Source organism: Belonocnema kinseyi, chromosome 1 (assembly GCF_010883055.1).
Source record: "Belonocnema kinseyi isolate 2016_QV_RU_SX_M_011 chromosome 1, B_treatae_v1, whole genome shotgun sequence".
Taxonomy (NCBI): domain Eukaryota; kingdom Metazoa; phylum Arthropoda; class Insecta; order Hymenoptera; family Cynipidae; genus Belonocnema; species Belonocnema kinseyi.
This window is the reverse complement of record NC_046657.1, coordinates 77,275,269-77,292,704: the sequence shown is the minus strand read 5'-3', so window position 1 is coordinate 77,292,704 and position 17,436 is coordinate 77,275,269. Positions and strand designations below refer to the sequence as shown.

The following is a 17,436-nucleotide window of genomic DNA, read 5'->3' as shown; positions in this document are numbered from 1 at the left end:
TTAAAACATATCAATAGAATTTTGTCTAAATTATATGAATTAATAAAGTTTGGAATCAATGCTAAATGATGTTTTAATCATGAATTTACTTAAAATTCTATTAACCTTAAAGAAGAAGCCATCATGGAATGGTTCAGAGACAAGTTGTTTGCAATCTACATTGTGATCTTTATTTTTTTTCGGACAAAGGGATCCTTCAGTGTTCTTATTTTGTCACTAATGTCTGTTCGAACAAATTCTCTTGCACAATTATTGAGAAACGTAATATTTTTAATGAAATCAATAATGGACTTGTAAACTGATTCATTTAATAATTTTAACGCCTTGCGTGCGATACTTCTTACAATAGCTCATGCGTAAATTTAAGCCTGGCGCGTAAAGAATTTAATTATTGTAAAACATAATCTAATTTATCTTTCGTAAAAATAATTAAAGTTTCATCAGAGTATTTCAAATATACATAAATGGTAAAATCTGAATATTGATTAACTGTTGATTCTAAATCTTGCATAAAAGGTGATCTAGAACAGCTGATATGGGAGAACCCATGAGAGTCCCCTACACAAACGCAAACCTGTAAAATTATTTATGTTAACATATACTCAAAAGGCTATTATTACAAAAGCAATCGAAATATTAGTGAATAGAGATGACACATCCGAGGAAACCACAATGTGCTCAGAAGCCGTTGTTTTTTTAACTAATATTTCTTTGAGCTCAAATGAGTTTTGTACTTGATATTTTGGTACTATTAAAACTTCTTTTAGAAATACTAATAAATAACTTAGCCACCGTGTTTATACGAATAATAATTAAAGAGACAACAGGTAGTAATGAACCGTTTGGATTGTGAATTTGAGTTAAGCCATATATTCTAGGCATCTTAAAGTCAGAAATTAATATATCGCGGTACAATATGTTTTTACCACTAATTTTTCGTGAGTTCAAGGACATACTTGTTGAATTTTATAATTTATAATTTACTCAGACACATAACATCTATAAATGATACAGAATATAGGTTAATTAAGAAATTAACTCTCTCACCTTAAACCAGGGAGAAATGGTCTACTGAATTAAATTAGTAATTTTCGGGAATCGGAACTGCAGGTGCCTTGCCAGGTGGAGCTTGATCTACTTTGTAAAGTACTTCTCCGGGTGTAAAATATCCTAAATATTCTACAGTTTCCGGGGAAGAGTCTACAAGATAATGTCCGCCTTCTTTATGATCAGAAAACGTATGAAAGTGATGCGGTATTAGATCAAGGTCCTGGAAAAATTAAAAATCAAACTATAAGTTATTTATCTTTAATCATACATTTCTCGAAGGTAATTCAAAAATAAATAAGGATCAAAGTTTTCTATCTTACCGTGTTGGCAGAAACAAAAGTACCGACTGCGATCTGCGGAGGTGAACTATCGTAAAGGTAGTAAGAATTGACTCTTCTCATCCTGCTTCCTTCAGCCAAAGGTTTATTTAACAAATTTGGGAAATATTGTAATGTTGATCCTTTTTGTATTACGAAGGCTCCACCAATGCCTGAAGAGAAATTAAAAAGTTTTTTATCAATGTGAATTACATTTATCTTGTCAAGTTTCTTAAATCAAATTGAACATTAAATATTATGTTACGACTAACCAACAAGCTTCTTTCCATAGCGATTTTCAATACTCCTTCTCATACTGAAAATGAAACTATCCTTGCCTGTTCGTTTCTTAGCGAAAACTTTTAGTACCTTCCCGGGCTTTCCTTCACTTAGAAATAAATTTCCCAGTACTGAAAATCGAGTTTCATTTAAAGGCAGGGCCTGAAATTCAATCTTTCCTCGAGTTTCATCGACTGTTATACCATAGGATCTTGCGGCTGATTTCGGTTTATTTAAAACAGTGTTTACTACAACCTGTCAATTAAAATATTTTAGAAGTGGTTTTTTGTTCAGCTGTTGATACTTTGAAAAGGGAGAAACTTAATAGAATAGTAAAGAAACAATAGGAAATCGAGATAATAAAAATGACGACAATTAGGTATTTTTATCAAATGAAATTGTTTGTTACTGTGAATAGAAACTTACATCTGAATCTTTTTTAAGATGAGGCCAGGGACCATGAGCAGCACCGATTACTAATAGTTCCTTTGTATAGCCCAGATGTTTGACGAGAGTTTCAATATCGTATAATTTTTGTTTTTCGATTTCATTAGAATAGAAAGAAATTCCCCCAACATCTAAAATTGTTGGTCTACCAGACAGCCCTTAAAAATAAAAGGATTCTTACAAAATATTTTGATTAAGATATTGAACATTAAGAAAAAGTTGAATTTACCAGGAGTTGCTAGATGGAAAGGTGGTTCTGTAAGGTCGGGAGAATCAACGATTTCGACTTTAACTTCAGCAAAGTTTTTTGAAAGTGCCTCATGAAAAACTGAAATGTTTGGTATGAGCAATATTTATTTTTATTAAAAATACAAATTTCATTTTTTAAGGGTTAAAAAATGTATTTACCCGTTTTTATTTCATCTAAAGGAGGTACGTGCAATGTTCTCTTCACAATTTTCAGTTTTGCTGGATCTACTGCAGGTTGTGCGTTCTAATAAAAAAGAAAAGAAGTTTTTGCAATTTATAGGTAATTTTTATATACAATTTTTTAATTTTACTTACCATTAATTTGAAAAACAGTAGAGAATATATAAGGTAGAGGCAAAACACCTTCAATTTATTTGTGTTTTCCATGGTCTTAATACAAGTTATCAAAAAATAATTGAGCCAGCTTCAACAAAAATGTATATGCAAACAAATTAAACAGGTGCTTATATACTGCAAAAATCCCGGCTTCTACGTAATTCGATCGTTATATCTTATCTAAATCATATCTTATTTCTCACTCAAGAAGCATATTTATATTTTGATTGAATCTGGTCAACATTGGAGGATATATGAAAGTTTCAAACATTAACTGAATACAAATTTCAAAATATCGTATAATTAAAATAAAATTATTGAGGTTCATATGCCAAATTTTATCTTTTAAGCCTGATAAGATGAATTTTCAATCAAATATGTAGTTAAATTTTGTAGCAAAAAAATCAATTTTAGACAAAAAAGTTACACTTGCAACTAAGTTTTTGAACTTCAATGCAGAAAAAAAAATTTTCAACCAAAAAAGAATTAACATTAACCACAGTTTCATTTTTCACCAACTGATCGAACCTTCAAGCAAAAGGACGAAATTCGAGGAAAAAATTCGACTTTTCAACAAAATAGTAGAACTTTCAATAAAATCACAAAAACAATACACCAAAAAGTTACACTCACAACCAAATAGTCAAAGTTTCAAGCAAAAGTACGTATTTTCAACACAATAGTTGAATTTTCAACCTAAAAACATGAATTTTCAACCGAATGGTCGAATTTTCAAACGACGATGTTTGAAATTGATCCGAGAACAGTTTCTTTTCCATAAAATAGATCAATCTTCATGCCGGATAAAAAGAGTTTTTTGAAATACAGGTGAATTTTTAATAGAAAAGTACGGATTTTCCATCTGAAAATATGGATATTGAACAAATTAGTTCAATGTAAAACAAAGTCATTAAATTTATAGACAATAGATTAATTTTAAAAAAATTTATTTTATTTTTAACAAAATAGTATAATTGTCAACTAAAATGATAATTCTTTAAAAAAATGAATTTTTAATGAAGAAGTTCAAGTTTCAACTACGTATATTTGTTTAAAAGGTTGATTTTTTAATAAAAAAATATTTATTATCAACGACAAAAACTGACCCCCTAACGATGGTGGCGACGGATACAAGCTACCCGGACTCGCTGCTCACTGCAGAACAGTTTGACCTTTTTAAAGTTTAAAGTTTACTGAGCAGCTAAAGTTAGGATACACATGGCTGTGGTCAAGACAAGATCTTTGAAAGGTGCATCTCTTAAGGTGACTGGAGTTAAGTTGCTCCGAAAGATGGTAAGGGCTACAACGTGGTCGTCCAAGGAAGGTCTGTCGGTGTACAGGCAGATCAAACGTAGATCTAACTGACTGCTCCAGGTGTAACCATTACCAAAATTAACTTGAATCACAGCAAGGGAGCCTCTGCAGTTTTGCAGAGGGGCACGGCTGCGAGGCACATAGGTGTCTCGCTAATCCCAGAATCCTGGTTGGTTTAAGATACCATTAGGAGTTGGGGGGAGGGGCAGGTTTTTGTTACAGGTTTCCCACGGCGGACAATCTAAGAGCTTGCATACTGGCGAAGGGAGACAACTTTGTGCTGCTGCTTAATCTACGTTCGAGAGACCTGATGGTGATAGTCATGGTTCTTGAAGGAATAGAAAAGCCAGTAATGGGATAGGTTTACTTCCCATATGAGAGCAATACCAATCCACCACCGAAGGTATGCACACTGGTAGAATACAGCAAGGTAAGGGGTCTTTCTCTTCTGCTAAGGTGCTATGCTAACTTCTACCATATTTAACTTTTAATTAATAAAGTTAATAACTCCGATATTTTTAAAACCGGGACCACCCCGATGTTTCGTAACTCGGTCAGGGGGGGAACTCATTGAGATCACTCTCAGCACCGGTAACTTTAGAGAGAATATCGAGAAGTAAAGGGTCTCAGATGAACCGACTCTCTTAGATCACTAACTGAAACAGTTCGAGTTGGACTCCGTTTTACATTTAGGCCCTTAATAGGCCAGAAATTCAAAGAGAATGGACTTAGATCAGTTTTCCATGGAACAAAGAATTGCACTTTCAGAGGTTCCCAGCTCAATCAAAGACATAGATACACTGGAGATGGCTGCCGAGATTTTTGCGGAAGTCATCCATTCTGTTTAAGAAAGTAATTGTCGACCTTCAAGAGACTTGAAGGCAGGGGTACCACACTGGTAAGATAGGAACAACGAAGTCCTTCAAAGGGAAACCAGACAGAGGTTCAGACGTTCCTGACATAGTGGAGCGACAATGGACCTCATTTACGACGCTGTTGGATAAATATAGGAGTGCAATACGTGAGGCAAAGCAAATGAGCTAAACCAACCTTCCACAGACATCGAGAAAGGAGCAGAGGCGGCCAGACTGGATAATCTGCTTTCTCGAAATCCGGATGGCATTCTCGGCACTCGGAAATTTCCCGGTGGGGGATACTCAGACTCTGATGAAGATACCTTGGCTCACCTGATCAAGGAACATTTTCCGATCTTTACAAGGTTTGGAGTAGTGGTGCGAAAACTTTAAGACAGTCATAGCCGCCTGCGGTCCAATTGGGCTCGAAACTGCGGCTAGCCGACGAGATTATTACCTTGGCCGGAGCCAGGTGGGCCCTGAAGTCTTTTAGTCCTTACATATCTTGTGGTCCGGATGGCATATATTCAGTCTTCTTCCAGGGGGTTAGTAAGATCATCATAAGTCCGATCGTAAGACTTTCTGGTATTAGTCTGAAATTGGGATACGTTTCGAGGCAGAGGAGTGCGAGAGTAGCCCTCATTCTGAAAGCAGACAGGATTGGTTATACTTTACCCACGAATTTCTGTATCACTATCCTCACATCTTTCCTACTAAAAACAGCGGAAAAACTCATGGGCAGATATAATTGCGATAAAGTTTTGTTAAGTAGTCCACTCCACAAGAAATAACACGCCCCTGGGGCTGGTCAATCGATTAAGTAGGCCCTAAGCGCAGCAGTTAACCTAATTGAAGGTTAATTAAAGCAAAAATGCCTTGCGATTGGAAACTTCATAGACATCAAAGGAGCCTTCCAATACGGCTCTGAAAAGATGACCAGGGCGGCTATGATCTCACACGATGTGCCAATTGCAGTGGTGGAATGGACCTGCCACATGTTGACCAACAGGAACTTAACTACGACTAAGGTTAAAACCACTTTCTTAGGAACCCTTGACTCGGGACGTACGCAGGTAGATGTTTTATCGCTCCTTCTATGGTGCTTAGTGGTAAATGAACTGCTTATATGACTCATGAATCAGAGCCACCATGTTATAGGCTACGTGAACGATATACTAGTCATTGTGCGCGGTCTGCATCTGGATGCCTCTTCACAGTAATTCAGCAAGCTCTGAAGATAGTAGATTTGTGGTACAAGAAGACTGGACCATCGGTCAATCCGAGTGAGATGGACGCGGTTTTATTCACCAGAAGGTATAAGTGGGGAACAACAAGTACATTGAAACTGGCAGGACAACAAATGGAAATCAAAGAAAGAGCTAAATATCTAGGAGTGATTCTGGATGAGAAACTGCCATGGAACGAGCACCTGGAAAATAAGTACAAGAAGCTTTTAGCGACTCTTTGGCTCTGTAGGAGAGCCATAGGAAAAATCTGGGGCTTGAAACCAAAGACGTATTGAAGAAGAAATGGAATGGGCTTCACAATCGCGATAGGGTTCTATGCTCAAACAGCAGGGCTGCTATAATGGCTTTGAATGGAACAACGACCATGTCGCTACTAGTTTGGACGCGCTTTGAGACTCTAAATGAGCTAACGGCAGACAACCGAGTCACTCTGCTTTGGATCCCACCTTAAGCTGTAGGTCCCCCCATCGTTTACTTGACTGCGACCCAGTCCGTCAATGATAGGGGGAAACCAGGCTTTGTCTAATATGTCGGGTCATACTGCTCTCATCAGATCACTTGATTGCATTATGAAACTGCGTTTGTGATTGATTATATATACCGGGACAGCTCCGTGTTAAATAATCAAATAAAATCCAGCTTCAAACCAAAAATGCCTTCAAAATGCCTTCAACAAAATCGAAACTTTTAGACGGATGAAAGAAGGTTCTGTTGTAAACTAAGAGTAAAGCCAAATAACCAGCAAGACACCGAAATCCCTCAATTGGAAGATATGACTAACTACTGATAGGGTATTTCGGAAAAAATGAACAGATGCAATTTGGAGACTACGTGGTTCAAACTCGAGGAAGCAAGGGCAAGCAATAGTCCTTAAATGCAACTGACAAACATCACAGCTTTAGATGTTTCAGCAGTCTTAAAAACGGCAAGTAATTGGAAAGCTCCAGGTCCGGTGATGTTGCACAACTTTTCGTACCAGTACCTGACGAGCGTCCATCTTCCGTTGTCGAGGTGTTTTCAAAATATCATTGAACACCCAGATCTGATGCCAGGCCTTATTCTTCAAGGTACTACGTATATTTTACCAAAAAAATCGTAAGCTCAAAATGCATCAGAATTTCGACTGATGGCCTATCTTCCAACGATTTATAAATGTCTTACAGCTATCATTGCAGATAAGGTACATTCTCATTGCAACGAGAATGACATTCTTACAGAAGAACGAATAGAATGTTGTAAAAACTCTCGAGGCTGTAAGATCTAGTCACTATAGACGCTGTTGCCATGACTCGAGCTCGTAAGCATTAAAGGAACTTACACATAGCATACATTGACTACAAGCTAGCTTTTCCTTCCGTGCCGCATGATTATTTGCTTGAAGTCTTAAAACTTTACAAAATCTGTCCACGCATTATTGACTTTCTAAGCTATGTGATGAGGCCCTGGGATACAAGAAACAAGTATTTTGATCATGGACAACCAAGGATAACTAGATGAATACGCTTTACGAAATGTATATTTCAAAGAGACTCCTTCAGCGCACTATGGTTCTGTTCAGCGTTGAATCCATTGAGCAAAACACTAAGCAACATATCTCATGAGTTCAGAATTCATTATAATGAGGATGGTCATCAAATGTCACATCTTCTTAACATAGATGACCTGAGGCTGTACGCTAGTTCAGTCCAGAAACTGCAGCAAGTGATCGACGTCACAAAGCAGTTTTCCAATGATATCCACATGGAGTTCGGACTAGATAAATGTAGAACAGTGAATTTAATCAGATGGGAATTAGGGACCGCAGAGTTAGAGAACGAGTCCGAAAATGACATCGTGGCAATGGCTGCAGGCGAATCATATAAATATCTGGGTATTCTAGAATCTACGGGTGTTCAGCATACGATAGTTGAGACAAGCCTTTACGACTGCCATTACTACGAGACTCAAATTGATTATGAAGAGTTTTCTCAACTCAGCAAACAAAATCAGAGCAATCAACACATATGCCATCCCTGTCCTCACGTACTCTTTCGGGCTCATAAAATGGTCTAACACCGACCTTGATAAGTTAAACAGAACTTTTCGCGTAGAAATGACTAAGCACTGAAATCACCACAGAAATTCAGCGATTGAAAGGGTAGTTCTACGACGATATTTAGGAGAAAGGGGCGTTGTAGATGCCAAACAACTGTATGAGTCACAAGTTATACAGTTGCGAGACTGTTTTAACAGCAAATGAACTTCACAGCAGTATCTGTGGAGCGGATCTTGACTATACGCCCTTAAATTTCTCGTCAGATGGGGCCTTAATTATCAGCGCAGAAAATACAGAGGAATTAGACATACAATGGAGGCAGAAAGCCGTGCATGGCGAGCACCCCAAAACGTTAGATCAAAATAAAGTGGTGATGAGGCATCCAATATTTGGCTAAGAAAGGGTGTTTTGTATCCAGAGATGGAAGAATTCATAATACTCACAGAAATAATAATGTAGCGGACATTATACATCAACACCTTGCCCTAAACCTAGGACTCTTAAAAGAATGGATGAGTTTGTATAGATGCATTTCAATGTATAGCGAGTTAAGGCATGCAGTTAAAACCTTTTGGAGAAATGTGAATCTTGCATCTATTCATCCTTTTATGATTTTGGCTACATTCCGAGTTGGCTACATTCTGAGTTGGCTACATTCCGAGTTTTAGCCTTAAATATCCAACTTGCGGAGCGTCACAAGGATCTTGTGAAAGAGACATTGAAGTGACTTTTGAAATCCTTAAATCTAAAATATTAAATTTTGTGTTTGATGATTACATTTTTTATATGATTTATTTATACCAAAACATTATCCAAATCACTTTTTTAATTTGTGACTCTTTAACGAAGTTGCCTAAAATATTTCTTAAATTTACTAAAACGTACTCTGATGTGAGTACTTTCCTAGTACCGCAGACCCCGCACACCCCGCTTCGTCTCTGTTACTCCTTTCTGCGACACGTCAATTCTCGTAATGCCAATAGAAGGAATGGCTATTATAGGGTCGCACTGCATATTTGAGGGGCTGATAGCAAAAGCGGAATAGAAAAATCGTTGAAGCAAAAACGAGTTGAAAACGATGCGGGCAAAAACGAGTTAGAAAAAAATAAAGATAACGAAGATTCTGTCGAATATTATAATATAAAGATATAATAGTACAGTGAATCATATCCTAATGTATCATTGTATTACAAATCTATATTATTATATACAATACAATCTTCGTTATTATTGTTTTTGCTCCGACGATTTTTCTACTCCGCTTTTGCTATCAACCCCTCATTTTACTTTTGATTTTATTTAATTTGCAGCTTATTATGCTTAGAGTCATATGACCATAACTGGCAACCAAAAATTACATTCATGTTTTATTTCAGCCAAATATTAACTAATAATAAACAGAATATTAAGTTCCGAGTTCATAGAATCTAGCTTTATCACGTGTTAAAACGAATTTGGCTACTGCGTTAACTGCTAATGCAGCTACTTTTTGTACATGATCAATGAAATCATGCTTATAGTTAAGCCTGAGTGCCAAATCCATGATGGTTATCACTCTTTCGAAGCCCACACTCATTATTTGGTAATTATGCATAACTCACAGTATTCCTCTTCGAAAAGAAAGCACTTTACAATTCGATGGATTAGTGGAAAGATTATTTTTGTCACGCCATTCAGAAATTACGTCAAGATCAGATTGTAAACCTAAAGCTAGAAGTTTTTCCATTACAATATGCTGACTAATACTATCAAAACCTTTCGCCAGGTCCAAGTAAATAACAACAACTCGCTTTCTTACTTAAAGAGCTGAATTTAGAAATAAAGTTAATGTGCCCAAATTAGTCACTGTCGTTCTCTTAGGTGTAAAGCCGTGTTGAAATTCCGACAAGTGCGTTGCAATGGCTCGCTGTAGAGTTTTAAGAATATATCATTCAAAAACTTTGGCGAAATTACAAATAACAGCCACAGGCCTATTAGATTTTATATTCGATTTATTCCATTTATGTCCATCTTTAAAAACAGGACATACGCTCGCTGTTTTTTATTTCGAGGGAAGAGGCCCGGTTTGCAATGCTAAATTAAAGATCCTACAAAGTAGCGGAGTTCTTTAGAATGCGACAAGCACATTTAATTTGGTTTTCATCAAGTTGAAAGAAATGGTCAAAATAACCCGTTAAAGGCAACTGATCAGACAATAGTATATTGCGCAACAAGGGGCGAAAGGCGACAATTGCACGAGCGTGAAGTTAGCTGCCCGAGCAAAGCAAGGGCAGATATCAGAAGAGTGTAATTTTTGCCTCGCCCCGAGTAGCGCATACAATTTTTCATAAAAAATATATCGAAAATTTAACTTGAGATGCCTAAAACTTCTTTGCGTCTCATCAAAGGTGTTCTTGTTTGTAAATACGTAGGCAATGACAGATGGAGGTTAGAATGGCACGCTGGAGAGTAATTAAATAGTGTATTGCGTTTCAAGTGGGAGAAGATGGGGGTGGGGTACAAGAAAATATCAATCCTGATTTAAATAAAACAATGATTAACACCCCCGTACTTACAATAAGAAGTAAAAAAATTGTTTTGAACTTTACCGATAAGCTTCACAGAACTTAATACCGACATTTTCGTTGATTGTCCACTGTTTACCAATTAAGAGGGGATATCGATGAGGTTATAAGTAGTTATTGATTTTTCTTTTCGCTCTGCTCTAACGGAATTACAATGGGGAGGTTGCAAGCTACTCTAGTTAAGGTTCCGCGAAAATCAGAATTAGATAATTGAAAAATTGCTCTTTTTAATACAAATTAATAATGAAAGTTTCAAGGTTATTCACAGAACAAATTGAAAGGTTAAGTTATTTATTTTTAAAACTGGCGAGACGAGCACGCTACTGTTATCGCTGAAATCATTGATCGTTCACGATCGAAGGTGGAGACTGAATTTAGCCTCTATTCTCGAAACGAGGTTCGAGGAGAGGGAGAATAGCTGCAGACAACTGCAGATAAAGTAGAATGTACATACTTACGATACAGGTTCCGGCGTAAAGTTACTTTCTCAGTCGCCTGTTTCGACTTTCTAGTCTAGGGTTGAAAACACAACTTTCGACCCTCTACGGGGGCATCGAAAGTCAAATTTTCGATACATGTGTTATAAAAAAAATTATTTATATTCTTATAGACCTCATAACAAACTTTTGCAAACGCATTACAACAAAATTCGGATAATCCAGTTTCCGAACATCCAAAAACATCGTACTAGGAAGACGAGTCTGGCCTGATGATTTGTTGACAAATTTCCAAATAATGGTTCGATTCTCTTTAGTCTCATTTGCCATCCTCGCCATATAGTTGTTAAAATCCGATCTGGCTCTTGCTTTCACACTGCACGCTAGTAGATGCACCTAGTGTTTTTAAAAATATAATAGACTGAGCCGACTCTTCCGCCAAAAATTATCGTTTAATTTTATATCTTTAATAACTTCTAATGAGAACCAAGAAGGAAAACAGTTTTTAACTTTTCTCGGGTTAAGAAAGCGCGAAATTTATAATTGGAAAGAGTTATTCAATACCTGACAAAATAAATCAACAAAATGCTCATTTGAAATAAGATAGGATAATTCGTACCAATCGTAGTTACACGGATAAGTGTACAAGCCAGCCAAATTAGCTTTCTGAAAATTAAATCTCCTACTTGTCTCATTCAAAATAAATTTGGTAGATGAGTCATATGCGTTAATCTTCAGAAGTGAGAGAATTGTTAATGCTGGGTGATGTGGATCTTCATTAACTAACGAGATGGGTGCATGTTGCACATCACAATGTATATCAGCAAGAGCCAGATCCAAACAACGCCAATGTCATCCTTAATATTATTTTACTGTTTTAGACTGAGAGAAATCATATAATTATCAATCATTAATGCCAGACTGTCCCTGGAGCTTTTAGTTTGGTAATCTGCAAAATGGGGTGAGTTAAAATCCCCAATAATAAATAGATTTGGGTCATAAAGATAAACTACCTCCATGAGAACTTCAAAGAATACAAAATATTGATCATTATTGAAATTTGGAGGAATGTGGATTACAACTTTACCTAAGCATCATCTATTTGATACGACTTTTAAACCGATTATATTTATATTACCTTCTCGATCATCCCGCAGAACCACAAACATACCTTCAGAGAAATTTTCCTTATTTAAAACTGCCGAGTGCAGCGATGTTTCTGTTATAAATAGAATATCATAGGACGTTACATCCAGAAAACAAGCCCTTTCTTGGAGTTACGTATTCAAGCCTAGAACATTTTACTAGAAAATACGAACCACAAAGTTTTTGCATTCTAGGGTATTTTGTCCTGTTTCACAATAATTGACCGACCGTTGCGGTACTAAATTTGAAGATTTCTTTCTCCTTTTTGAGTCCTGACCTGAAGCTCCTCCTTCACTCGTTTTTATTCCTTCTGCTGTTGAAGAGTTCTGCCTGGCGTGATACGTACTACTTTGTAAATCGGTTGCGATTTGAAAGTCTCCTTGATGGCCTTCGCCGACTTCATGAACATAGTTGACAAATCCGCTGTCTTGAACTTGACTTTGATAGATCTTGGATTTCTGATCCATGTTATCATTCCGTGGAGAGCCTGAATAAGAGCCACAGCACCTAGCAAATCTACCATCCGCAGAACATCTTAACTTTCCTGTACTTTCGAGATGATAAGCAGCATCACAGCCTATGCATCTTTTTCCAGCTTCATCGATAGGCTTTCTACACTTTCCGTGACTACATATATCATTATTTTGAGAGTTAACTTACCAAAGTCGATCATCAGGAATGTTCAACGCTCCAAATGCCATGTTTACAAACATACAAACCTATCAGTCTCTTACTGGCAACAGCTGTTCATGCCATCATAGAAATCAAAACAACTCTTAACAACAACAACACTAACATCAAAATTTCCACTTTTAACACAATCAATGTTCACAGAACGCGGCCTTACATTTAAAAATCTAGGAGTAGCAATACGCACGCGTGTTCTCTCAATACGTAGCCATTACCACTTTTAAAGAAATTAATTTTTTAAAAAAGAAATTACAAAAAAGCTGAATTTTTAATCAAAAAGATTAATTTTGAACTAAAAAAGATGAAGCTTCAATTAAAAGTTCGTTTGGAACCAAACATTAGATAGCTCAGTTTTTAGTTTTAGAAAATTAATTATTAACCAAAGAATGAAATTAAAAAAGGCTGAATTCTCGATCAAAGCAGATATGTTTTTTATTAAATAGTTTAATCATTTACAAAAAAAGATCTATTTACAACCAAAAGGATTAATTTTATACCAAAAAAGAAAATTTGTTAAACGAATAATTGAATTATCAAACTTAAACAAAAATGTTGAAGTTTCAATTATAAAATTAATTATAAAAGAAGAAGTTGATTTGAAATAATCCAAAGTGTTGATTACTGGTCAATGTATTTAATAAAGATAAACTAACTGCAATATCCCACAGTATAGTTACTTAAGAAACAAGACGTTTCAAATATTCTTCGATAGTCCTCATCAGTGTTACAATATATAGAGACCATACATGACCTTTAGCTGATAAAGTTCCATATATCGAAATTTCCTTATATTGAAACTAAGGATTTGTTGTTTTTATTCCAAAACTTATTATTAATTTTTGACTAAATGTTTGTATTCTAAGCCAAAAAAGATGGAATTCCTACAAAAAGATATACATTTTCAAACCAAAAGGACAAAGTTTCAACCAAGAATCGTTTATCAGTCAAAACAAAATTTTGAACATATTTCTGAATTTTCAGGAAAAAAAAAACGATGTTTCGAGAAAATAGTTATATTTTAAAATTTAAATATTAATTTTAAACTAATATTTTAGTATTTCACCAATTTGGTTGAATTTTCTACCCAAAAAGACTAATCTGAATCGGAGATCGAGGGTAATGAAAGAAGGTTGAGTGAAGGCAAAGGTGTGAAGGGTGAAAGTGAGTGGTTTGAAGTGAAAACTTAGAGCGTGTAAAGTTTTTGAGGTTAGGAGTGAAAAAATAGTTTCTTGGACAGGGGGGCAAGAGGTAGTTGATAAAGGCGGGAAACGTCACGGAGCTTTGGGTAAGGTAGGATGCCGACGACGCGATGTCCACAAACTGGCACCAGAGGGCAAAAGTTACTGGACGATCGCACACAGCTGAAAACCGTAGTGGCTGCAACAGCTGACGTTTCTGAAAGCATTGCAAGTGGGGGGATGGGTGGCGTTGATCGCAGTGACAACATCGGTGATGAAAGTGCCGAGAAGTCGACCGGGTGGGGAGGGTGGCGGACTTAGATAGGGGCAAGCAACGCAGAAGGCCCTCAAATTTACAGCGCCTTAACAAGCTAGATAATGCGGGTTCGAACAGAGGTCTGGACGAATGGCAAAAAAAGGCAAGCGCGACTAGCAGTGAAGGGGAGGAAAAAGGAAAAGAGTGGTTGGTGAAGATGAGATAGAAAGGGACCAGGATAACAAGAGAGTTAGAATTAAACGGAAAACACCAGAGGGTGATAGGGGGGTTGGGGGGATGTTTGAAAAATTGGAAGCTCTCATTGAAGGGTTTAGAGAGGAAGCAAGAAAGAGATTGGATAACATGAATAGGGATATGAATAGGCAGGGGAACGATGTAAGGTGGGAAGTGAAAAAGGTCAGAGGAAAATGGAAAGAATGGAATAAACGTTGGAAGGAGGAGAAAGACAAGATTTGGGGTAAGCTAGAGAGCAATAAGAATATACAGAGAGAGGTTGACGAACAGAGATCTAGAAAGTAAAACAGTTGGAAGTGTTTTGCGAGATATTAGAGTGTAGGTATGGGTATAAGGAGTCAAGAGAATAGCTGGGACAAAGGAAGGAAAAGAAGACATGTTTCTAGTAAAAGTGGGGAAAGAGGAGGAGAAAAAGAAAGTTATGAAGGGAAAAAAACTATTGAGAGGAAGAAGGAAAAGAATTGAAGAAGATCTGACATGGTGGGAGAGGAAAAGGAGATGGCAAATAGAGCATAGGGATTGGGTAGAAAGGAAAAGGGGCCATATGGTGTGGGTAGGGAGAGACAGGTTATGGATAAATGGGGAGGAATGGTGCTGGGATGAAGAATTAGAAGAATTAAGGAAAAAAGGAAAAAGTCTTGTGAAAGGTAGTGGGAAGGAAGACGAAAAAGAGTCTAGAAATAAGTCAGAGGGGTTTCCAAACGGATAAGAGGAACAAAGTGAAGAGGAAAGAAGAGGAAAGGGAAGTGAGAAACATGAAAATAGCGCTCTGGAATGTGTCAGGTTTGAAGAACAAGAATAAAGGATTTTGGAAGGAGTTAGAAAAGTGGGATGTGATTATGATGAGTGAGACTTAGGCAGATGAGAAGAACTGGAAGGGAATAAAGAAGCTGTTACCGAAAGGTTATGTGTGGAAAATGCATGAAGCAAGAAAAGTACACGTTAAAGGAAGATGAAGGGGCGGCATGGTGGTGTGTGTATACAGGAGAAGAGGGGAAGAGGAAGCCTGGAGAGTAATAAGGAGGTGGATGGAGGAAAAGACGGAAGAATTGGTTTTAATCAGAGGGGACTTAAATGCATGGACTGACGAACAAGGGGGAGGGTTATGGGATAAAAAAAGGAGGCATTTATAAGGAACTCCAAACATAGAGAGACAGACAGGCAGGGAAGGAAGTTACTAGATATGATAGGAGAAACAGGATGGTTTATGTTCAATGGCAATATTAAAGGAGATGATGAAAGAGATATCACATTCATAGAAAAGGGATCAACAGTAATAGACTACATCTTGGTTGAAGAAAGAATGCGGCATATGATAGGGAGTATGAAGGTAGGGAATGAGATAGGGTCCGAGCACTTCTCGGTCATAGTTACACTAAGAAGAGGCGTCAGTAAGCACGGCAGAGGCAAAAAGGGAATAGGGTGCGAAAGAAACACGAAAATGGGAATCTGGGGGGTAGATAAATTAAAAGAAATTAAACAAAAGATGGAAAAGGCGAAGGTTAGGTAGGAAAAGAGGAGGCAATAGACCCGTTAAATGAGAGGTTGAAGGGGTCCATTGAAAAGGTAAAGGATGAGCTGGATACTAATAAAGAAAAAGTAGGGGGAAAGAGAGGCTGGTGGGACAAGGAATGCTGAGAGAGTAAAGAGAGAATAAAAGAGTGTGTGAGCGAATGGAGAAGAGGGGAAATGGAGAAGGAGGAGTATAACAGGAGGAAAAAAGAACATTAGAAGATGCTGAAAATAAAAAGAAAAAAGGGAAAGAAAGAATATAAAGCAGAAGTGGAAAAAGCGATCAAAGAAGGTAGGGTGTGGAATGTGATAAATAGGGATAGAGGGGAAAGGAAGGCCGTTAACGAAGAAATAGAAATCGAAGAATGGACGAATTATTTCAAGGGTCTATTAGGGGGAGAGCAAAATAAGATCAAAGGGAAAAAGTGAAGGATAGTCCAAGGAGAAATGGAGGAAGGGGGCGGGATAACAAGAGAAGAAGTGGATGAGGCAATTAATAGGTTAAAAAGAAACAACGCGACGGGAGAAGATAGGATGGAGAACGAAACGATGAAGTTTTGAGGAGCAGGGATTAGGGATGGGATGAGGAAGATCTGCAACAAGGCATACAAAGGGGAAGGTTGGCCGGAAGAGTGGACGACGGGACTGGTGGTACCGCTTGTCAAGAGAGGGGGAGGCAAGAAGGTAGAGGAATACAGAGGGATCACTCTTATGTCAGTCGGCTATAAAATATATGCAGAAATCTTAATAAAAAGGTTGGAGAGTCAAGTAGCACAAAAAGAAAGTATCCCACATAATCAGACGGGATTTAGAAAAGAGATGGGAACTATAGTCAACATCTACGTACTTAACTATTTAGTTAACAGAAATTTGGGGAGAAAGAAAGGAAAACTAGTCGCTCTGTTTGTATATTTCAAAGCAGCGTTTGACACAGTGAACAGAAAGGTGCTATGGCAGGCAATAAAAGAGAGGGGTGTAGAGGAAAAGTTGGTGAAGAGGATAAAAGAAATTTTTACTGAAACCAGGATTAGGTTGAAAATAGGAAAGAAAAAAGGGCAGGTTTTCTGGACAGGTCGAGGTCTAAGGCATGGGTGCCCGTTGAGTCCGTTACTATTTAGTATCCTATTGGCAGCCTTAGAGGAAAAGCTAAAGCAGAAAAGGAAAGGAGAAACGGTTTTGGGTAACAGAAAACTATACTCTCTAGCATACGCGGACGATGTAGTTCTATTAGCAGATGATGAAAAGGGGATGAACCTAATGATGAGAATCT

General features: G+C 37.3%; 1 protein-coding gene across 1 annotated transcript; it reads right to left on the bottom strand.

Moving 5' to 3' along the window:
• Nucleotides 1–1,081: 1,081 nt before the first annotated feature.
• LOC117178266 (ester hydrolase C11orf54 homolog) lies at nucleotides 1,082–4,316 on the bottom strand. The gene is made up of 7 exons (XM_033369620.1): nucleotides 4,224–4,316; nucleotides 2,502–2,586; nucleotides 2,323–2,421; nucleotides 2,073–2,251; nucleotides 1,640–1,901; nucleotides 1,371–1,540; nucleotides 1,082–1,270 (listed from the first exon to the last, which is right to left on the bottom strand). Exons 1-7 carry the CDS (start codon nucleotides 4,314–4,316, stop codon nucleotides 1,082–1,084), a joined length of 1,077 nt encoding a protein of 358 aa, XP_033225511.1.
• Nucleotides 4,317–17,436: the final 13,120 nt, after the last annotated feature.

Coding starts and splice junctions, on each gene's coding strand:
- LOC117178266 (XM_033369620.1), bottom strand. CDS start 4,316: ATGACTATCACCATCAGGTCTCTCGAACGTAGATTAAGCAGCAGCACA. Junction 1,902..2,072: donor ATCTTAAAAAAGATTCAGAT/GTAAGTTTCTAT, acceptor TTTAATTGACAG/GTTGTAGTAAACACTGTTTT. Junction 1,271..1,370: donor CTTTTGTTTCTGCCAACACG/GTAAGATAGAAA, acceptor TAATTTTTCCAG/GACCTTGATCTAATACCGCA.